Genomic DNA, 23,134 nt, shown 5'->3' on the forward strand with positions numbered 1-23,134 from the left:
CTAGGATAGATCAGGAGAGGCAAAAGGATCCACAGTGTCATTTTGCTCTTAAAAATCCCTAGAATCAATCGTATCACCAGCCTCATCTCACATTTAAAATAGTCAAGGAATTAAAACCTATTATGCACACTTGTCAAAGGGAAATTGGGACCAAAAATATCTTTATGATATACTGAAGGAGAAGAAATAAAGACTTGGTCAATAGGACCTTTCAAGAGAGGGGATGAAGAAAGAGCAAATTTCTAAGTAAGCTTTGCTCCTGATTTCTGCCAACCTGAATGGGATATTGGGAAAGAATAGGAATGGGGATAAATAAACCAAAGCTAAAAGTTGCCTTAACCACAAGAGTTCTTAAAGTTGCCTGAAGAACTTATGGTGTGGTATGGAGGCAGCACGCTGTAAAAGGCGCCTGTCTTTGGAAGAAGAAGGACACGCCAGGCTCCTGCACAATTCAAGACAAACGCCATGTTTCCAGAGAAAAGGAGGTTCATATCTTGAAGTAGCTTAAGTAGAATGCCCGGGGTTCTACTCCAGGAGGCCGGGAAAGAGGCCTGTTCTCTTAGAGATTGGGAGTCTGAAGATGTGCGCTGGTTGGGATGACGGGATACTCTGTCCGACATACTTGCGCGTCATTGAGTTGGCGAGAAATCCCCTTTCGTGTAAATATGTCAAATAACTTGGTGGCTTTGAGCAGGGGCGGGCTTCACAAAGTTTTAGCAACGAGTTCTCTGCCTGGTTGCTGGGTGGACCTGGCCATGGTGGGCATGGCTCAGTCAGCCTCCTGCGCCACAGTGTGTGGGGGGAACCCGGTTTTGGTTTCCTTGAGTCTCCAGGAGGGCAAAAACGTCCTCCGTGGTCTCCGGAGGCTCTCCGGAAGCTGGAAACGGGCCCGTTTTTCACCCTCCCCGAGCCTCCATGTATGCCCTGCACTTACCTGCATCCAAACTGGGCCGTGTGGGGACTCCTGGGAGGGGGAGGGGCAGGGTGGGCGGGGCCAGCCAGGAGTGGGATTTGGGGGTTCTCTGAACTGCGCTGAATCTTAGCTAGGGGCTCTCCCGAACCCCTGCGAAGCCCCAGCATCCAAGCCCTGGATTTGAGGCAGGGGTGGGATGCTACCGGTTCGGCCCGGTTCTATAGAACCGGTAGCTGCGAAGAGCAGCTGACACTGAACCGGTTCGGTGTTTGGCTCACATGCCTGCCCGGGCTCTAGGCTGTCCTTTATTCCTTGCTTTTTCCTCCTCAGCAGCTTTGTGCGGCACAGCTGAGGCTGAAAAAACAGGAAACAAGAGGATTTTCAAAGGTTGTGCACCCCAGTGCAGTGCTTGTCAGCTGTCCAGGCGGCACAGCTGATGATTTCTTGCAAATGCTGCACACACGATTAGTTCGGAGAACCGCAAATCGCTCCACTCACTCCTTACCTGGCATGCGAGCCATCCAACTTGCCTGGTTTGGTAAGTTGCTATTTTTCCTTTTTTCTCCCTGACCATCAGCTGTTCTGCTCTGCCGGAAGATTTAGATCCTTGGATTTCTTGCTGTCTAGCTAATCTAAAAGCAGAGCCGAACCTTTCTTAGGACTGAAGCTTCTACTTTTCAGTGCAGACCCAGGTAGCTGATTGCAGATAGATAGATCTCTAAGTGAATCTGTGATTCTGTGAGCAACTCAATCTGCCTGCCTGCTTTGCCTGCTTTTGGGTAAACGTTGCTCTTTTTTTATATATATAAAAAAATTCAATATTTGCATATATGGTGTTTTGTGAGTTAATTTTGTGAGTTTGCTTGCAAGCAAATTTTATGTGACAGACTCAGTAGCCAATTGGAGATAGATAGATCTCTAAGTGAAACTGATTCTGTGAGCAACTCAACGTGCCTGCCTGCTTTGCCTGCTTTTAGGTAAAAGTTGCTGTTTTTTATTAAAAAAAATCAATATTTACATAAATATTTATAATATTTACATACAAGCCATACCCACCCAGTCACATGACCACCAAGCCATGCCCAATCAGCAAGCCACACCCACCCAGCCACATGACCACCAAGTCACACCCACAAATTAGGCCACACCCACAGAACCAGTTGTTAAGAAATTTGAATCCCACCGCTGATTTGAGGGGGTCCTAATGTTCCCAGGCAGAAAGTTATGGGTTGCAGAGAATGGGATCTCAAGGTTTTGTTTACAGAGCCTGTGATGAGATCCCTCTAAAAAGCACTTCCAACCAGGAGTAAAATTTATTTTCAATTATACCGTCTTTGCAGTTCATGCTGCTTGAATCTAGATTTGTTTTGTTTTTCTGATTCTGGCTTGTGCTGCTTGGATTTTGCAATACGAATAAAGCAACGGGGATAATATAACAAACCCTTTGGCTGTTTCAGGAGAGGATGGCATTTGACATGAACATAGAAGGGGAATCCTTTTCAATCTTTCTGAAGCAACAGTGAGTAAGGGAAATAACTGGGAACCCCTGCCCATTTTGTAGTTAATTCGTATGCTTGCACGAATGCTTAAGGAACCACGTAAACGGTTTAAGAGATTTCAAGACTTGTTTGGCCAAAGAGGAAGGAAGTGACCCCCCCAATTCGATTCTGCAGAAGAAATGAATGTATTTTCAGAAGTCAATTTTCCCGTCCCTGGTTGAAAAAAAAAATTCCATTCATTTTAAAAGATAGCCACAGAGGAACAGGAAAAAAAATATTAGCATACCTGTCATTGGCTGATAAATGTTGAAATAGCTGGTGAAAGGCACTGCTCCTACGTGCTTGAATTCTTGCTTCAGGATGCAGTGGGACTTGGCCAAGAAGAAAGATGTAGAATTTTGTTTTTTGTTCTAATTCCATATATTTATTAGGTTGTATCATGTACTGTGTCATCTCTCTCTCTCTCTCTCCTCCCTCCCTCCCTCCCTCCTTTGTCCTGGATCTGGTGTCTGTCTGCTTTTTTGTAGAGCCTTTATATCCAATTATTTCAGAATTTATACATACAACAAAGATGATACGCCTGTGTCATTTGTCCCTTCCAATCAGGTAAGATTTCTTTGAGATGGGAAGTAAGTATTTTTATCCGGCAATTGTTTGATTCCACTCATCCACTGATTCAGAAAAACAGTCCCTCAATTATTTGAGTTTTAATTAACTGGCTGATCATCACCAGATATGCGCTAGTCTATTTTTATTGGAACAACGTTAAAAAAAAACAATTAACATTACAAACTTAACAATTGAGTGATTCACTTAACAACTGTCTTGCTTAGCAACAGAAACTTTGGGATCAGTTGAGGTTGTAAGCCGAGGAATACTGTAGCTGTACATTTAAAAACTCACCCAATGAACAACGCAAAGTTTTTAACGTGGCAAATAATTTTGCAACTGTCGAAGCTGTAAAAACGAGGCATGAGAAACGACTGATGGGCTGAGATGTTGAGTTATAAGATTTAATAGCTGCCAGCTGCTGTAAGTCTGATGCAATATAAGTCTGATGCAATGAAGATGAATCAGCACTAGTACTGGCTCTTTAAGATTGAGGGTGGGTTCTACCCCTTTAAGAAGTGTTTATATAAGGCAGCCATTAGAGTGGATGTGTTCACTCTCCTTGTGTCTGGTATCCATTGCAGAGTTCTCCGTGTAGAGTTAAGAAGATTGATTGCTTGTAACATATTTTGCCTAACACTTATATTTCTGTGTATGTCTTGTATATAAACCTGTCATGCCCTGTCAGAATCTGATTCGGAGTGGGAGGCCGATCAGCTCACAGAGAGTGGGAGTGTGGCTCTTTTGGCTATGGAGGAAACTGGGGAAGGGCAAAGTCCAGCTGGGCAGAGCAGGGGAGAGGTAGAGCAAGGCAGAGGGAATTCAGAGGAAGACCCAGGCCCATCCCCTCTTCATCCTAGGGCATGCAGGGAGGAATGGAGAAGGGAGCAATGTGAGTTGTGTGGCTTATGGGGGAGGAAAGGGCCCTGATTCCCTTCATTAGCTGAAGCTGGGAACACAGTGTTTAAAAAGGGAAGTTGCTCCCAGCAAATCGTGAATTTATCTGATATCTGTGTTCCTGACGTTTTCCCAACTGTGTGTGTTTTGCTGTGCTTTCAAGCCTGTGATTCCTTCTCCTGCCCTGTCAAGTTAATTACTGTAGCGTGGTTTGTGTGGATTTTTATTTACAGTTTAAATGTACTTCATTTTCGGACTGAATTTTCTCCACTTAAAGGCTGTTCCTGGGAGAGTTTTTCTCCAGCTGAAGGTAACTGGACATTGGGGGCAAAGCTGGAGATAATAAAGGGATTCTTCTTGCTTATTTAACTGTGTTGCCTTTGTGCCACGCCCTGGGTCATCTCAAAACCACTGTTAAATGCCTAAGTTCTCTGTGTGCCGTGTTTTGCTCCTGGGTTGTCTCCTATTAGCAGTCATGCCTCAAATGCTCCGACATGAGAAGATGTCCTGCTTCAGTAGATGTGTGTTGGAGATATCATATCTTTCTTTCCTTGGTCTTCCTCCTCTCTGGTACGAGATGCCCTTCATTAAACGTGAAATCCCTCTTGTTTATTCTTTTTTAGCGGGATTGCTATTATCAAGGCTATGTAGATGGTCACACAGATTCAATTGTGATGCTCAGTTCCTGCTCTGGGCTCAGGTGAGGTCTGGTAATTTCCTCTTGAGCAAACCCCTCCCGTCCCTCAGCCCAACTGTTCCTGCATGTTGTCCTCTCCAGAATAAGAGTTGGGAGGGACCTTGGACATCTTCTAGCCTGAACCCCTTCTAGAGCCTATTCTATTTCGGATAAATGGTTGTCCAGTCTCTTTTTTAAAAAAACAACAACTCCAAGTGATGAAGCCCCCACAACTTCTGAAGGCAAGCTGTTCCACTGGTGAATTGTCCTCACTGTTTGTTCTGACCTACCCTGTTTCTCCAACAATACGGCCTCCCCCAATAGGAAGTCCCAGCATGTTTTATAGGCATGAAATGAAATTAAGCCCCTCCCCCCAAATTAAGGCCTATATTAAAACATGCAAAATGGGGGGGAAATGGCGGGGGGGCTTGCTGTTAGGAAGTACTTTTGTTGCACACCCGGATATGGTGCTGCCTGCGTTGACCCTGATACAAAGTGCCCCACCAATGCCGAGGTCAACATCCAAGCCGTCGCCGCCCGCCCGCCCAAAGATGCAAGGGGGGGAATTAAGTCACCCCCGAAAAGATGGCCTAGCCGTTTTTTCGGGGCTCAAAAAAAAATAAGACCCGGCCTTATTATATGAGAAACACGGTAGGCTTCCCCCAAAAGCACTAAGCAGACTCTTTGTCCTGGCAAAACACCTTTTATTAAACAAAGGTGAATTTCTTGCATTCACTTTCAGCCAAAGGCCTGGCAAACAGTCTTTCAAGGGTGTCATTAGGAACACAGACCTTATCTAGCTTGGAGAGCTGCCAAGTAAATATTTCCAAATGTGGTGCTGACAAGGAAGGACTCAGCACAGAGTTTCTGAGGTGCACAGACAGATCTTGATACTGCTGCAATGAACGAATTGTTTCCTGCAAAAGCCCCCTCCCCTTTGGCTCCTCTTTTCAAATGTATTTCCCCTTCTTTAAAAAAAAAAACCCAAAACAATAAGCTTGGTCATGGTGCTTTATTTATTTAAACCCGTTTCTGCTTTTTCTGCCCGTCAGCGGGCTGATACAGATTGAGAACATAAGCTACGGGATTGAGCCAATCGAGTCGGCTTCTGGCTTCCACCATCTTGTTTTTCGGATAGATTACAATGATACGGGCCTTCAGTTTTCAAAGCAGAATTATTCCATTAAATGGACTCCCACGGTGATTTCAAAGAAAGACCCAGCAGAACCAGTGAGTACCACGGTCTTTGTCGCTTTTACAAAATCACCATTAGCCTCTCAGTTGGGTCATGGGCAAGACCAACATGTCTTGCACAACCCAGTTTGTATAGAGGAGTAGAATGGGTTAATTTTAGAGCAGCTGGCTGAGGAATTCTGGGAGTTGAAGTCCACAAGTCTTAAAGTTGCCAAGGTTGGAGACCCCTGTTGGATAGCAGATGTTTATTAGAGACCCCTGTTGGATAGCAGATGTTTAAATCTCTCTAGTAAACATCTGCTATCCATTTCCTGAAAAAGAGACGGGGGGGAAAAAGAGAGTTAGCAGAGAGTTAAATATAACCTTTGGATACCAGCAGAGGTGAAATCCTAGAGTGGTCTTACCCCAAATATGGAAGCCTTCTAGAAACTTCGTCTTGCATTGTTGTATTTTTCACGTATCCCGTGGAGCCGCACGAGATAAAAGAAAGGCAGAAGGGGAAACAGCTTCTTTCATTGGACAGGCACCACTCTGAATGGGTGTTGTGGGTATCCCAATGTAGCCACTGAATAGATCAGCCATACAGCCCATATATTGTGGTGGTGCAGTGGTTAGAATGACTCTGCCCACTGCCAGCAGTTTGATCCTGACCGGCTCAAGATTGACTCAGCCTTCCCTCCTTTCGAGGTCAGTAAAATGAGGACCCAGATTGTTGGGGACAATAGGCTGACTCTGTAAACCACTTAGAGAAGGCTGTAAAGCACCGTGAAGCGGTATATAATTCTAAGTGTTATTGCTACTCCTTCCCCTCCTCCTTCCCTCCCTTCTTTCCTTCCTTCCTTCCTTCCCTCCGTCCCTCCCTCCCTTCCTTCTTTCCTTCCTTCCTTCCTTCCTCCCTCCTCCCTCCCTTCCTTCTTTCCTTCCCTCCCTCCCTCCCTCCTTCCTTCCTTCCTTTCCTTCCTTCCCTCCCTCCCTCCCTTCCTTCTTTCCTTCCTTCCTTCCTTCCCTCCGTCCCTCCCTCCCTTCCTTCTTTCCTTCCTTCCCTTCCCTCCCTCCCTCCTCCCTCCCTTCCTTCTTTCCTTCCTTCCCTCCCTCCTCCCTCCCTTCCTTCTTTCCTTCCTTCCCTCCCTCCCTCCCTCCCTTCTTTCCTTCCTTCCTTCCCTCCCTCCCTCCTCCCTCCCTTCCTTCTTTCCTTCCTTCCTTCCTTCCCTCCCTCCCTCCCTTCCTCCCTTCTTTCCTTCCTTCCTTCCCTCCCTCCCTTCCTTCTTTCCTTCCTTCCCTCCCTCCTCCCCTCCCTCCCTTCTTTCCTTCCTTCCCTCCCTCCCTCCCTTCTTTCCTTCCTTCCTTCCCTCCTCCCTCCTTTCTTTCCCTTCCTTCTTTTCCTTCCTTCCTCCCTCCCTCCTCCCTTCCCTTCCTTCTTCCTCCCTCCTTCCTTCTTCCTTCCTTCCTTCCCTCCCTCCCTCCCTTCCTTCTTTCCTTCCTTCCTTCCCTCCCTCCCTCCCTTCTTTCTTTCCTTCCTTCCTTCCCTCCCTCCCTCCCTTCTTTCTTTCCTTCCTCCCTCCCTCCCTTCCTTTCCTTCCTTCTCCCTCCTTCCTTCTTCCTTCTTTCCTTTGGAGTGGCCTTTGACTCACTTGCCTGATCTTGCTATTTTTCTAGGCAGACCTTAATTGCCCCTTTCTTTCCCTATACGGTGGGTCAAACCTGCTGAAATCCCGAGTGTATAAAAGAGTCATGAAATCCTCCACCGATAACAATATCTTAAACTGTCTTTCTTCCCTTAAATGAAAACAGATTAACTTTGCCATCCTCAAATATGTGGAAATGCACGTGGTTGTGTCCAAATCTCTGGTAAGTGTATTTTGTTGGCTCTGCTCACTAGGGATCATTGTCTAAAATGCTTCCAAACCTGGAGTTGAACAAAATAAGGATAGCGATAGTGTCTATAAATCCGCTTTGTCTCCTTCATACAGCCTTTGTCACGATTAATTTAAAAAAACTGGGAAATTCATCTTCCCGATTAGTCAATAAATTTTCTTTAATTCTTTTTCTTTAACGAGTTAAAGAATTTTCCTTTATTTCCAATAAATTTTCTTTAAAGTTTTCCTTTAATTCTTCTAAGCATATTTACTTTTAAGAAATATTCCTTCTGAAATGCATCTGTCTCAATGCACATTTCTGGGGAGAATTAACAGTCTCTGACAGTTATTCCCAGTCTGTGCTGGAAATATTCTGGTGGAGTAACGTGATCTTAAAGGCAGTGAAACCCGCAACAGATTTACACATTAACAGAATTGGAAGGGACCTTCTAGGTCATCTAGTCCAACCCCCCATCCAAGTTACACCATTTCTGAAACATGGCAGTCCGATCTCTTCTTGAAAGCCTCCAGGGATGAAGCTCCCACAACTTCTGAGGGCAACTTCTGTTCCATTGGTTGATTGTTCTCACTGTCAGAAAATTCCTCCTTATTTCCAGGTTGAATCTCTCCTTGTTCAGTTTCCATCCATTATTCCTTGTCTGGCCTTTGGGTGCTTTGGATAATAGTTTGACCCCTTCTTCCTCTCTGGGGCAGCCCCTCAAATACTGGAAGACCGCTCTCCTGTCTCCCCTGGTCCTTCTCTTCCCTAGACTAGCCAAGCCCAGTTCCTGCAACTGTTCATTGTATGTTTTAACCTCCAGTCCCCTCATTATCCTGGTTGCTCTTCTCTGCACTCTTTCCAGAGTCTCAACATCTTTTTTGTAGTATGGTGACCAAAACTGGATGCAGTACTCTAGGTGTGGTCTTACTAAGGCTTTATTGAGTGGTATTAGTACCTCCCTTGATCTCGATTGTATCCCTCTCTTAATGCAGCTTAGGATTGCATTAGCTTTTTTGGCTGCCGCTGCACACGGCTGGCTCCTATTTAGCTGGTTGTCCACTAAGACTCCAAGATCCCTTTCACAGTTCCTGCTGTTAAGCCTGGTTTCACCCAGTCTGTGTACTTTTGGTTTTTCTTGCCTAAGTGTAGGACTTTACTTTTCTCTGCATTGAATTTCATTTTGTTAGATACGTCCCAGTGTTCAAGTCTGTCAAGATCCATCTGGATCTTGAGCCTATCTTCTTGGGTGTTAGCTATTCCTACCAGCTTAGTATCATCTGCAAATTCGGTAAGTTCCCCTTCTTCCTATCCATGCCTCAGTGCATAATTTGAAGATCTCATCAGTAATATTCTTTAGTCAGTCATTCCAGCTACTGTTGGATGGAATGACTGTTGTTTCTGACTGTACCTTACAGTCAGAACCGAAAAGATGTTTCAGTAGGGTAAGGTGTGTTTGCAGACTTATTCTTTCAAACTCACATTTTGCACCAGCTGCCTTCAACAGGATTTTTAAATCACCGTAAAGCTGATACTATTGATTAATAAAGGAATGCATTTTATTTTATTTTGCAGTATGATTATATGGGTTCCAATGAAGATGTTGTCACGGGGAAGATCATGCAGCTTATGAACTTTATCAATACCGTGAGTTGTGCCTATTTATGTGCTTCTAATCTCTACACCAGCCATGCTTAGAATGTCGTGCTCCTGTGTTGGCTCACAGTGATTGATTTTGGCCCCCAAAAGCTCCCTCTGTAGTGTTCTATTCTTCCTCTTAAATAATAACTTTGGCAACCTAATTATATCCTGTTCAATCAGCTTCAGTAAAACAGGGTCTCAGGAGTTACCCCCATTTAAATCATGAGCTTCGAGCCAAATTTCCAAAACTTCAAAAGGATTTATTGGGAGTTAAAATGTCCGGCACTGCCTGGATGTAGCCGACTCTGAGACATACAATTCATTGTCCCTCTTGAGCCTGATTTCCCCCCACCCCCTGGGTGTATCATCATTCATATTCTCCAATGGGACACATCCATAGCCAAGAGCCAATCATGCTCTCCAGTTAGGATTTTGCACGGCAGAATTTTCAGTCACCTAGTTACTATCTTTGAAAACATTTATGGAATGCAGTTTTTGTTTGCGCTGCACTGCTCCCCCTCCTTTCTGTTGGGAACTCTAAAAAGACCATAGAAATATTTTATGAGTTGACACAGGGAAGAGGGACTCCTAGTTCCCGTTCTCTCTCCTTCCTTCCTTCCTTCCTTCCTTCCTTCCTTCCTTCCTTCCTTCCTTCCTTCCTTCCTTCCTTCCTTCCTTCCTTCCTTCCTTCCTTCCTTCCTTCTCCCACATGTATTATTTTTAAAAAATAACTCATTACCAAACACACACAATACTCCTTCCTCCTCCCCTTGTCCCCACAACAAAAAATCTGTTATGTGTGTTGGGCGGAGAATCAATAGTCCAGTCACCCAGCTAGTTTTAATCCCTAAGGCAGGACTAGAACTCACAGTCTCCTGGTGATCAGCCCCAAAGTCACCCAGTTGGCTTTCATGCCTAAGGTGGGACTAGAACTCACCGTCTCCTGGCTTTGACCCACGAGGCAAAACTGGTTGTCCACTTTGTCTGGGGTTGGTGTATGTTTTAAATCTGGGCATGAGCCTCTCCTGAATTGATTCTCGCTCCCCTTTTCAGATGTTTTACAAGCTGAACATGAAGCTTATCTTGTCCTCGTTAGAATTATGGATAAACAAGGATAAAATCCCCATCACAGGAAATGCCGATGCGTTGCTGCAGCAGTTTCTGAACTGGAAAAACGAACACCTCACTTTGCGACCTCACGATACAGCTTTCTTATTTGTGTAAGGAAGGAAACAGTTTATCAAAGAAAGGGATGTAGGGTGATGGTCTTGCTACGAATAGCCCAGAAGATGGCACCGATACCTGGCCAAGCAAATGAAAGCAGTTGGGGAGGATTCTGGGGCAGTTGATTGCAAGAAAGAGGAGTGGGCTGGTGGGTAAGGAACATTGGTGAGCATGAAGTGAAAGAAGCAAGTAGAGGTAATCCTCAACTTACAATTGCAAGTTGGGAGTGGAATTTGATGTAGGGGATGACCAGGCAGACACTGAGGGAGGGGCCAAATGTGCCATCAGTCTCGAGTTGCTTCCCTCCCACAAGAACTCTAAATCCAGCTCGCCTTGAATTCTGCTGACTTCTATATCTAGTCTTATTGTTTTGGCTCTAGGTATAGGTAGTCCTCGATTTACGCACTGTAAATCGAACAAACAAAATGAAACAAAGCAAAAAAAGTACATTAAACCCTAACAACAACAACAAAAAAGGGAAAGAATAAAAGTATAAAAAAGGAGGAAAAAAACCCAGTCAATTAGATTGAACATGTAGGATCCACCTTGGCTAAGTGCTTAAAGAAAAGAAAAAGCAATAAATTCAATATCTATTTATCTATTTATTTATCTATCTATTGATTGATTGATGTATTATCTATAATCGATCTATTTCATCTCTATCTCTGTCTGTCTGTCTGTCAGTCTCCGTCTGTATGTCTGTCTGTCTGTCTGCCTATCTATCTATCTATCTATCTATCTATCTATCTATCTATCTATCTCTCTATCTCTCTATCTCTCCATCTCTCCATCTCTCCGTCTGTCTGTCTATTATATCTATCATCTCTATATCTATCTCTACCTCTCTATCGATATCTATCTATCATCTATCTATCTATCTATCTATCTATCTATCTATCTATCTCTATCATCTCTATATCTATCTATCTGTATCATATATGATATCATCTGTCTGTCTATCTATCTATCTATCTATCTATCTATCTATCTATCTATCTATCTATCTATCTATCTCTATCAAAAAAGAAAAAGCAGTCAACAGATTGAGCTAAACATTACCCTAATCCCCAAATACCTTTGTTAACATCTGTTATTATATTTAGCACCTAGAAAATCCACAATTGGTTTCCAGTCTCTTATATAGCTGTCTAGTCCGTTACCTCTAATCAAAGCAGTTAATTTTGCCAACTCCGATAAGTCAGTCAATTTCAAAATCTTCAACAATCGGCATCTCTTTTTTCTTTCCAGCGTTTGGCCGGTACAACCCTCTGTTCAAAGCAATTTCTATTCTTCCTTTCAGTTATAGGAACGATGCTGATTCGGTGGGGTCCATCTTTGCCAAAAAGATATGCTCTAAACCCAGTTCTGCTGGAATTGCTATGGTAAGAGAGTTGATATGGCTCATTGTTACTATTCATCCCTTCTTGGTTCTGTTTGGAAACCCACTGTCAGATCTGCCACAGTTTAAACTCTTAAATAGAAATGATCCTTGATTCCATTTGTTGAGAAAGATATAGTTTATTTAGAAGTCAAGTGTATTGCAGTAATGTTCTGATCAAGGCTTCCTTGATCAAGTACCAGCAAAGGAGGGGAAAAAAAAACTCCAGAGAAGTTCCTGAAACAGGAAGTCTAGTCCTGCCAGGGTTAACGGAGAGGCAGTTTCCGTAAGCAACACCAGAATGTTTCCTTCCTGCCTTCCTTACAGGATTAGGCCAGTAATTTCTTCTAACAACCGGTTCTCCGAACTGCTTAGAATGTTAACAACCCGTTCTAGCGAATAGGTGCGAACTGGTAGAATCCCACCCCTGCCCCTGTTACATTTCCCCTTTCCCCATAATAGTTCATGGCAGTTTGTCCCCTAATACAGGGGTCCCCAACCGCCGGTCCGTGGACTGATACCGGTCCGCGGAACAACTCTTACCGGGCCGCTGGTTGCTGGGCACCGCCATCTTTTTGGTAAAAAGTGCTTCCGGTGAGCTTTTCGGGTAGAAAGCTCACCGGAAGCACTTTTCATCAAAAAGATGGCGCCAAAGTTTCCGTGAGCTTTTCTGGGTAGAAAGCCATTTCTACCCGAAAAAGCTCACCGGAGCGCTAGCGCCGCCATCTTTTGATGAAAAAGTGCTTCCGGTGAGGTCACTGGAAGCACTTTTTCTTCAAAAAAGATGGCGGCGCCCAGTTGATGCCGGTACCGGGCCACGGCGTCAAAAAGGTTGGGGATCCCTGCCCTAATAGAAGCAAAGCACAAGCAAGAATGAGGTGGCAGCTGGCATCCACTTCATCAGATCAGTTCATAAATTTGCCACTGCATTCCCACAATGCCCTGAGCTTGATGGATGTTAGTCATGGTGTTTCTGTGGCTGAGAGCATGGGGTAAACCTAGTCTGTTTGGTTGCTTTTTAGTTAAGGATGCTGTCTATCCCCAGGAAAGGATTACACTAATCCTTAATTTAACCTTTTGCACAGCACTGCCCCAAAATTGTTATTTTTCAATAGTTTAGGGTAAAAATGTGGGTGGGGTTAGTGATGGGATTATTATTATTTTTTTACTACTGGTTCTGTGGGCATGGCTTGGTGGGTGTGGCATGGCTTGGTGGGTGTGGCTTGGTGGGCGTGGCAGGGGAAGGATATACTGCAAAATCCCCCTTCCCTCCCCCACCCCACTAACCTGCTTTCCAGCTCCGTTCTCCTGTGCAGGGCAACCAAAGAAGACCCAGCCGATCAGCTGGGACTCGGGAAGCAGGGAATAGATGGGGTTGGAGGGAGCAGTCAGAGGTGGGATTGGCCAATTCTCCAAACTACTCAAAATTTCTGCTACCGGCTCTCCAGAACTGGTCAGAACCGGCTGAATACCACCTCTGGGTGGGGTGCAGTGTTAATTGAGGGATGGGGTGGAGCATTAACATAAATGGATATTTTGTTATATAAATGTCAACATCTTAGTATAATGAAAGGAAGGTGGGAGGAGCAAGATTATTTTTTTCCTCTCTTCTGACCCTCTTCCTATTTTTCCCCAAAAATGCTTATGAATGTTGAACTCCCCAGACTGGATATGCATTTGGGGCTGTGCAATATTCAGTAATCAATTTGGTACAATGCAGCACCTGTCTGTGGTTCATTAAAGCAGCTGCCTCTTTGTTCAGACTCACCTGACTTCAGAAAGAGTTGCTTTAATGCAGGGGTCTTCAAACTTGGTAAGTTTAAGACTTGTGGACTTCAACTCCCAGAATTCCTCCTCCAGTCGCGTTAGCTCAGGAATTCTGGGAGTTGGAAGTCCATAAGCCTTAAACTTACCAAGTTTGGAGACCTTTGCAGTAGACCAATCCCAACTCACAGACCAAACCCTACTCCCTTCTAGCACTGATGATATTACCTAGTTGGGTAATGAAACATCTGCAAGAAAACCACCAAAACTCAGAGAACACCAAAGACCCCACTGGTTCAACTCTGAGCTACAATTATTCTCTTCTATTAGAACAGGGGTCCCCAAACTTGGTATCTTTAAGACTTGTGGACTTCAACTCCCAGAATTCCTCCTCCAGTCGCGTTAGCTCAGGAATTCTGGGAGTTGGAAGTCCCTAAGCCTTAAACTTGCCAAGTTTGGAGACCTTTGCAGTAGACCAATCCCAACTCACAGACCAAACCCTACTCCCTTCTAGCACTGATGATATTACCTAGTTGGGTAATGAAACATCTGCAAGAAAACCACCAAAACTCAGAGAACATCAAAGACCCCACTGGTTCAACTCTGAGCTACAATTATTCTCTTCTATTAGGACAGGGGTCCCCAAACTTGATATCTTTAAGACTTGTGGACTTCCAACTCCCAGAATTCCTCCTCCAACCATGTTAGCTCAGGAATTCTGGGAGTTGAAGTCCACAAGTCTTAAAGTTGCCACGTTTGAAGACCCTTGCTTTAACGGGTTGCAGATAAGGGTTGTGTTCATGGAGATGAAGAACAACCCTGAAGCACTTACAACTGCCTGAAAACACAGGGGTCAAAACAGGGCCAAAGATAAACTTCTGATCAAATCTTTTGTGGGCTATTTCCAGGATCTTAAAGACTCGTCAGAACTGCAAAATCCCCATTCCCTCCCCCACCCCACTAACCTGCTTTCCAGCTCCGTTCTCCTGTGCAGGGCAACCAAAGCCTTTCATCGTTAGCAGTTACCACTTTTAATGGATTTCTCCTTTCTCTTAGTTTCAAAACGGAATGACCCTGGAAGCTTTCTCAGTGATAGTGGCCCAGTTGCTGGGGTTTAGCGTTGGACTGTATTTCGACGACACCAGAGATTGTCATTGTTCGGGGACAGTCTGCTTGATGAACACCAGAGCAGCGTAAGCCTTTATGATCATTTTGACAACAATAGTTTGACAACACTGATGAACTATTTAACAAGGACTGTATTGCTATTCTTCTATCCCTCATCTTTCCTATTACCTATCTCCAAAATTTGGGACTTCGTTATTGTATATGTTGACAGCAGCAAGAGTCATGAGATTCAATTTTTTTTTTACTACCGGTTCTGTGGGCGTGGCTTGGTGGGCGTGGCATGGCTTGGTGGGCGTGGCAGGGGAAGGTTACCGCAAAATCCCCACTCCCTCCCTACCCCACTAACCTGCTTTCCAGCTCCTGCTTTCTCCTATGCAGGGCAACCAAAGGAGACCCAGCTGATCAGATGCGGGCCTGGTGGGCCGGTGTCTCGGGGGCTTGAAGGCTTGGTGGGCGGGCAGGGAAGGAGACTGTAAGCCCCATTCCTCCATTCCAGGAAGGTTCTCCAAAAACTCCCTACCCCACTAACTTTCCAGCTCCATTTCCTATGAGGGCAACGGGGGGGGGGGGGGGGGGGGGGGGGGGGGGGGGGGGGGGGTCCCAGAACGTCAGGGGGGGGGGGGGGGGGGGGCAACTTCCACTACCGGGTTCTCTAGAACTGGTCAGAACCTCTGAGCAAAGCTATGGCATGCGCAATGGAAGCTATGGAAGAATGGTTGCAGAAGTTGATGGAGTTGGCTGAAATGGCAAAATGGACTATTTTGTGCAAAAGGATGTAACTTTGACTCTGGGTTTTATAGATTAGATAGACAGATCTTTATAGAAATGGCTTGCTCATATTAAAGGCCATGCTTTATGCCTTATTCCACTGCAACAGAGAGAGTTGGAAGTCAATTCTTCCTTTTCTTTTCTTTTTTCTTTTCCTTACCTTTCACTTCTCTTTCCTCTCCCTCCTCACTGCTCTTTTATTTACTCTTGTATTTTATAATACTTAAATAACCTATAATAAAAAATGTTTGGTTTTTTTTAAAAATCCCACTTGGTTGTGAGAACAATTAAACGGTGGAATAGCTTGCCTCTGACATTGTGGGTGCTCCATTGCTGAAAGTTTTCAAAAAGAGGCTGGATATACCATTTAACCGGGATGGTGTGAAGCTCCAGGGGTTGGACTAGAAGACCTCCAAGGTCCCTTCCAGCCTTAGCTGTCCACATTCTATTCAGAGCTGTGTTTCCCACCCCCACCCCTTCCAGACAGTCCAGTGGCATCAAGTCCTTCAGCAGCTGCAGTGTCAAAGATTTTCAGAATTTCCTGAACTCTGCCTGGTCCCAGTGCCTTCAGAACAAGCCACGTTTCGATATCTCCTACCGAGCACCCCTCTGTGGCAACCACGTGGTCGAAGACGGGGAGCAATGCGATTGTGGCACAATGAAGGTTTGCAAGAAAAAGGGGGAAAGAATCAGAGGGGGTGGGAAAGAAAGAAAGGAAGATCTCTTTAAAATAAGAACTAATAACGAGCATGATAGATAATCTAGTTGTCAGCATTCCAGCACTTAACCCCATTTAAATCATAGTCTCAAGCCAAACTTCCAAAGTTTCAAAAGGATTTATTGGGAGTTAACAGGTCCGGCATGCCTGGCGGAGGAATTCTGGGAGTTGAAGTCCACAAGTCTTAAAAGTTGTCAAGTTTGAGGGCCCTGTTCTGACCAAGGCTTATTGAGACACTAACAAACACACGTTAGTCCCAAAACCGTTTTTTCTTTATTTCAACGGCTGTGAATTTTAGTCATTCACAGCCCGTAATGAGTCTCAAACACTTTGTAATATTCCCATGGAAGTCTGCCAAAGTCCTTCAGGATAAGTCTGATAAGCACGCACCTTTATCTTCCTTGAAACGACTAAATTTCCAATTAGTTATACGAGGCCAACCGGAGCACAAATTCAACACAGAGCTTCACGTTTCAAACCGACCAGTACGAACAAAGTTGCTTCCTGCAAAGGCTCCTGTCCTTTTGCTCCTCCTTTATGTCTTATGGGAGGGCCAATCACCTCCAAGCCTTACTCCCAAGTCGCCCTTTTGTCTTTGCTGCTCTTGCCTTCTGGCAGCTCTGTGCATGCGCACACTGGGAACAGGCTCCCCTTGTTCCTCTGCCTCGCTGCTGCCAGATTCTGGAGGTCCGGAGTCAGCACATAACTCCCAGATGGCCCTGGCCCCATCTCTGCATCGGATGCAGGACCATCGTCCGAGTCTTCCCCAGACTCTTGGACTGCCCCATGTTCCTCCCCACTGTCCGACTCTGCTGCCATCTCTGCAGGCTGCCAGCGGACCACAACAGACCTGTGGTTTAGACTATGGAACTATTTATTGTTCACCTCCAGAAAATGGGTTAATTCAGAAGCTGGACTTCTGTGTTCTGAACTGGCTCCCAAACACTACAAACCCTCCGTAGTTAAACAAATGTTCCCTTTTATTAGGAGCGCCAGCAGCCCTGGAAAAAAAGTTTCTCTTTCAACGCAGGGTAACAAGTCTTTCTGGCAGGGGAGATGAATAGTCTGCCACATCTATTCATCTCCGCCCCCTGCCTTTTTAAATCCCCAGAGCTAAGGCGGGGCCTTGCTTGCAGCAGTGGCTCTTCCGTCCCAAAGACTGGCCCATAGATTTCCATTGCTCTCCTCTCCTCTGCCTTCTGTGCATTTGCACATCAGGGACTGGACCCAGCTGTTCCTCCTCTTCCTCATCAGCCACCTCCAGACCTGGGCCTGTTGATTCTCCATCTGAGGGTGATGGGCGGCCCAGGCTCCGCCTCTCTCTCTCTCTCTCTCTCTGACTGCTCCATTCCCTCTCCCCCCTTGGAGCTCTCAGGTTGCCTTGATGCTGACCCACACCACACACAACATCGACTGCTGGAGGGGCCGGTGGCCGACAGACCACAACATTCTCATGACCTTCCACTTCAGGTTATGGGACAGGAATGGGACAACTCACCATGGCCAACTTTGCCACGGCCAACTCACTGCAGGCCAAACTCACTTGTGAGACGGTTTAACAATTCTGTTTAATTATTTAAAATAAATAAGAATTATTTCAGTTTTCCCCATTCCCATTTCATTCTGTCCCTCCTTTTTGCATCCTTTTTTAAATGATTCTCTTCCCCCATTCCTTTGGTAGTAGTGTGTAACTCTTGTCCCGTAGTGAGTCATCCTGCAGTGAGTTGGCTATGGCAAGTTGGCTGTGGTCGAGTAAGCCACAGTCATTTGGCTGTGACAAGTTGGCCACGGCGAGTTGGCCACGGTGAATTGTCATAGGCCCTTATGGGCCCGGGTGTCCCATCTCTCCATCCATGATCCAAACATTCCCTGTGCTGGGAAATTCCTCAAATGGGACAGAGTTGCTTTCCAGAGTCGTAGGTGCTCCATCGTTGGAGGTTGTCCCCCCCACAAAAAAGACTGGATATCTATTTGCGCGGGAGGGTATCTCTGCTTAGGGCAGGGGGTTGGACTAGATAACCTCCAAGGTCCCTTCCAGCCATGGGATTCTATGTTCTAGGATGCTCAGCTCCTCCATATAGTCCTTTCATTTGCAGGAATGTGAAAACCATCCTTGTTGTGAATCGGATTGCACCTTGAAAGCAGGGATGCAGTGCGCCCAAGGAGACTGCTGTTTGCTGGGAACCTGTAGGGTAAGTGCCGGTCAAGGTGGGATGGAATGGAAGCCATCTTGGATTTTTTTTTTGACCCCTCTACAGAATATAGCATAACAGAGTTGGAAAGGATTACTTGTTCTCACAGAAAGGAAATTTCTCCTTAGTTCTAGGTTGGATCTCTCCTTGATATGTTTCTGTTCTGTCTCACCTGTATCCACAGGTGAGAATCCAAAGTTCCAAAGTTCAAATATTCAAGCAAACAAAACCAGACCCAAAAGAGTTCACTGCTTCTGTTTTCACAGTCCTTGGCAGTCTTCCTGGAATCTGTCTGGCAAGTCTGAACTGTCCATAAATCACGACGCCACAGCCAAAAGAGTCATACGCAATTCTTTCACACTAAAATACACTTTGCTTCCAACAAGGATTACGAGCTAGTACGCTTCCTTATATCCCTGAGGGGGCGTGTCAGTCTCACTAATTAATCACTGGCTTGACGCTTCTTTTCAAATTGTGATTGACGTTTCAATCTTCTTCTAGCCCTAGCATCAAGCCAACATCCGTCCGTGTCGTCATCGCTCGAAACCTCTGGCACGTTCTCCTGATTGTCTGTTAACAGCTGAGGTGTAATCAGGGAGGGAGATTCAGGGGAGGGAGAGGACTCCGAAACCTCCAGTAAAGCAGGCTCATCCCCCTCTTCCTGACTTCCCTTTAAGTCACTTAATAATGCAGGCTCGAATCTCAATGCCAGATCTTCTTCATCACTCGAGCCTACATTTGCTGACTGACCAGGTTCAAGTCTCGGAGTCACAACATGTTTCCATCTGTTATTTCTGGTCTTGCCTTCAAGATGGTTTTACCTCCAAAGAGGCAAAATCATCTTGAGAGGAGAATAGTTGGGATTATCTCTATCTATCTATCTATCTATCTATCTATCTATCTATCTATCTATCTATCTATTTATTTATTTGATTGATTTGCCAATTGTTTACAAGATAATAAGTATAAGTGTATACATAGTTGTGAATACATGAAATGGGTACATATAAGAAAAATAAAAGAAGAATAAGAGAAACAATAGGACAGGGACGGTAGGCACGTTGGTGCACTTATGCACGCCCCTACAGACCTCTTAGGAAAGGGGTGAGGTCAATAGTAGACAGTCTAAGGTTAAAGTTTTTGGGGTTCCTCTTCCTCTTCTTCTTCCTCTTCCTCATCTTCCTCCTCCTCCTCTTCTTCTTCCTCATCTTCCTCATCCTCTTCGTCCTCTCTTCCTCCTCCCCCTCTTCTTTCTCTTCCTCTTTCTGGAGACCGAGTGGAGCAAGTGGCCAGTTTTAAGTTTCTGGGTGTTACCCTAAAAGAGGACCTGACCTGGGGGGCTCACATTGCAGCCCTGGTCAAAGGGGCCCAGCAGAGATTAGACTACCTGAGACTTCTCAGAAAACAACAACTGAATGGAAAACTGCTGGGGACCTTCTACCACTGCACCACAGAGAGTATCTTAACTTACTGCACCTCTGTAGGGTTTGCCAATTGCATAGGGGCAGATAGGAAAGCACTCCAGAGGGTTAACGTCATCGCCCAGAGGATCATTGGCTGCCCTCTCCCCTCTTTGGAAGAGCTTTATAGCTCCTGCTGCCTTAAGAAAGTTCAAAACATCCTCAAAGGTCCATCTCATCCTGGGAACCCCTTTTTTTTTTAAACTATTACCATCTGGCAGACAGTACCAGATAATAAAAACAAGGACAAATAGGCTGAAAAACAGCTTCTATCCCAGGGCAATAGCTCTATTGAATTCTACTGTGTTGGTGCAGTGTTGGTGTGGTGTCGGGGTTTTTCGGTCCAATGTGTGGAGGGTGAAGGATGTGTGTTTGTGTTTGTTTTCATGGTCATGATGTGCACTGAAGATGGTGTTTGATTTCGTTGTACGAGGTGCAATGACAATAAAGTAAACTAAACTCCTCTTCTTCCTCTTCCTCCTCTTCTTCTTTCTCTTCCTCCTCCTCCTCCTCCTCCTTCTCCTCTTCTTCTTCTTCCACTTCCTCCTCCTCCTCCACCTCCTTTTCTCTCTGTCTTTTTCTCTCCATTCTCATTTCCGTGTTTGATGTGGGTAATGAAATACCCCAAGAGAGGAGCTGCAGTACTTCACTCCCCAACACTTTGGCACCACACTTCTCCTTAATATAATACAGGTAGTCCTGTTGTAAGTCAAGGTCCAGAATGAATGAGCTGGAAGGGACCTTGGAGGTCTTCTAGTCCAACCCCCTGCTCAAGCAGGACACCTTATACTTTTTCAGTTAACCCTATACACCCATTTCAGATAAGTGACTGTCTCGTCTCTTCTTAAAAACCTCCAGTGATGGAGCGCCCACAATTTCTGAAGGCAAGCTGTCCCAGTGGCTAATTGTCTCCTTAAGCTTCTCCTTAATCCAGTGTTTAAGTTTCTCCTTAATTCTCTGAAATTAGGATGTCTACCTGTACGCAGCTTGATTCCTGGCTACAGTTAATTGACAGGAACCCAGGCTGCAACCTTGTTCTTTTCTTTTCTTGCAGTTGAAGGCCAGGGGTGCTTTATGCAGAGACCTGGAGGACCCAGACTGTGATCTCAAAGAGTTTTGCAACGGTACCTCAGCCGAATGCTCGGAAAACCATTATGTGGAGGATGGACACTGGTGCGAACGCCGGACTGGGGTTTGCATGCAAGGGAGGTGCCAAAGCGCGGATCGATGGTGCCAGAAAATATTCGGAGCACGTAATAAATGTTTCTCTCCATGTAACCTCTTTCGCTTTCTATCTCTCTTCTTTCCCACCCTGCTTTTCTAAAGGAACTGAGCTTGGAGTAGGGAAGGAATGGACAAGCCAGGGAGGGGAGGGGCCCTTGTAGGTTACTCAATCCTGAGATAAATGGAAGAGGGCAGGAAGAAAATCAAAGTAACCACGCCTTCCTTTTGTTCGGTAATGGAGAAACATGGGTAGACGTCCTGCCTTCTGACAATAAAAGACATTCATGGACCATCTGCCATCACTGTGTCCTAATACAATTGACCTCAAGGGCTAACGTCCATCTTGAAAACCTCCCCCAGTAGTTCTTTGCCCCTGCCTTATCAAATCAAGCAGGGCTATTCTGATTTTCTTTCTCATGGTTCCCTCCTTCTTAACCTCTCTGAGGTCATTTCTAAAAGTCTCCCTAGCCAACTCCCAGCCTTGGCTTTGTCTCCTTCCTTCTCTACCAGGGTCAGCTGCACATCCCTTGACATTCTTATTCCCTTCACCGCTTACCTCCACTGCTGTTGACTCCATGCTGCAGTTTTCAATCTGTTCCTCCTTCAGACGTGGAAGTGGGGATTAAATTTCAAGGGGAATAAGCCTGAAGTTTTTCTTTAGGGTGTGTGTGTGTGTGTGTGTGTGTGTGTGTGTGAGAGAGAGAGAGAGAGAGAGAGAGAGACAGACAGACAGACAGACAGACAGACAGACAGACAGAGACAGAGAGAGAAACAGAGACAGAGACAGAGACAGAGACAGAGACAGAGACAGAAAGAGGGAGACAAAGAGACAGAGAGTAAGAGTGAGACACACACACAGAGAGACAGAGACAGAAAGAGGGAGACACAGAGAGAGACAGAGACAGAAAGAGGAAGAGAGAATGAGTGAGACAGAGAGAGAGAGACAGAAACAGAAAGAGGGAGACACACACACAGAGAGAGAATGAGTGAGACACACAGAGAGAGACAGACAGAAAGAGGGAGACAAAGAGAGAGACAGAGACAGAGAGAGAGAGAGAGAATGAGTGAGACAGAGAGAGAGACAGAGACAGAAAGAGGGAGACACAGAGAGAGAGAGAGAGAGAGAATGAGTGAGACAGAGACACAGAGAGAGACAGAGAGAGAGAGAGAGAGAGAATGAGTGAGACAGAGAGAGAGACAGAGACAGAAAGAGGGAGACACACACAGAGAGAGAATGAGTGAGACAGAGAGAGACAAAGACAGAAAGAGGAGACAAAGAGAGAGAGAGACAGAGAGAATGAGTGAGACAGACAGAGACAGAAAGACAGACAGAGAGAACAAGTGACACACAGAGAGAGAGAGACAGACAGAAAGAGGGAGACAGAGAGAGACAGAGAGACATACAGACAGAGAGAACGAGTGAGACAGAGAGAGAGAGAGACAGAGACAGACAGAGAGAGAGAACGAGTGAGACAGAGAGAGAGAGAGACAGAGACAGAAAGAGGGAGACAGAGAGAGACAGAGACAGACAGACAGACAGACAGACAGAGAGAACGAGTGAGACAGAGAGAGAGACAGACAGAGGCAGACAGAGAGAACGAGTGAGACAGAGAGAGAGAGAGACAGAGACAGAAAGAGGGAGACAAAGAGAGAGACGGAGAGAAAGAGTGAGACAGAGAGAGACAGACAGAAAGAGGGAGACAGAGAAAGAGAGACAGAATGAGTGAGACAGACAGAGACAGAAAGACAGACAGAGAGAACAAGTGACACACAGAGAGAGAGAGAGAGACAGAGACAGAAAGAGGGAGACAGAGAGAGACAGAGAGACAGACAGACAGACAGACAGACAGAGAGAACGAGTGAGACAGAGAGAGACAGAGACAGACAGAGAGAACGAGTGAGACAGAGAGAGAGAGAGACAGAGACAGAAAGAGGGAGACAGAGAGAGACAGAGAGACAGACAGACAGACAGAGAGAACGAGTGAGACAGAGAGA

The 23,134-nt window shown here is 45.5% G+C and overlaps 1 protein-coding gene across 1 annotated transcript in view; it reads left to right on the forward strand.

Annotated features, from left to right (window-relative positions):
- Positions 1 to 23,134, forward strand: part of LOC148130014 (disintegrin and metalloproteinase domain-containing protein 2-like) — a gene marked incomplete at its 5' end in the record, with an annotated part of 44,083 nt that overhangs the window by 2,137 nt on the left and 18,812 nt on the right. The window contains 12 exons of the mRNA XM_087969811.1: positions 2,371 to 2,432; positions 2,940 to 3,018; positions 4,542 to 4,618; positions 5,647 to 5,824; positions 7,580 to 7,636; positions 9,218 to 9,289; positions 10,337 to 10,503; positions 11,808 to 11,889; positions 14,706 to 14,842; positions 16,029 to 16,209; positions 18,360 to 18,455; positions 20,970 to 21,168. Coding sequence (XP_087825937.1) covers positions 2,371 to 2,432; positions 2,940 to 3,018; positions 4,542 to 4,618; positions 5,647 to 5,824; positions 7,580 to 7,636; positions 9,218 to 9,289; positions 10,337 to 10,503; positions 11,808 to 11,889; positions 14,706 to 14,842; positions 16,029 to 16,209; positions 18,360 to 18,455; positions 20,970 to 21,168 — 1,387 coding nt within the window. The remainder of the gene's footprint in view (positions 1 to 2,370; positions 2,433 to 2,939; positions 3,019 to 4,541; positions 4,619 to 5,646; positions 5,825 to 7,579; positions 7,637 to 9,217; positions 9,290 to 10,336; positions 10,504 to 11,807; positions 11,890 to 14,705; positions 14,843 to 16,028; positions 16,210 to 18,359; positions 18,456 to 20,969; positions 21,169 to 23,134) is intronic.

The sequence above is a fragment of the Notechis scutatus genome, chromosome 7, assembly GCF_049901735.1.
Source record: "Notechis scutatus isolate UNSWTSFEM ecotype Mainland chromosome 7, rNotScu1.2, whole genome shotgun sequence".
Lineage (NCBI taxonomy): Eukaryota > Metazoa > Chordata > Lepidosauria > Squamata > Elapidae > Notechis > Notechis scutatus.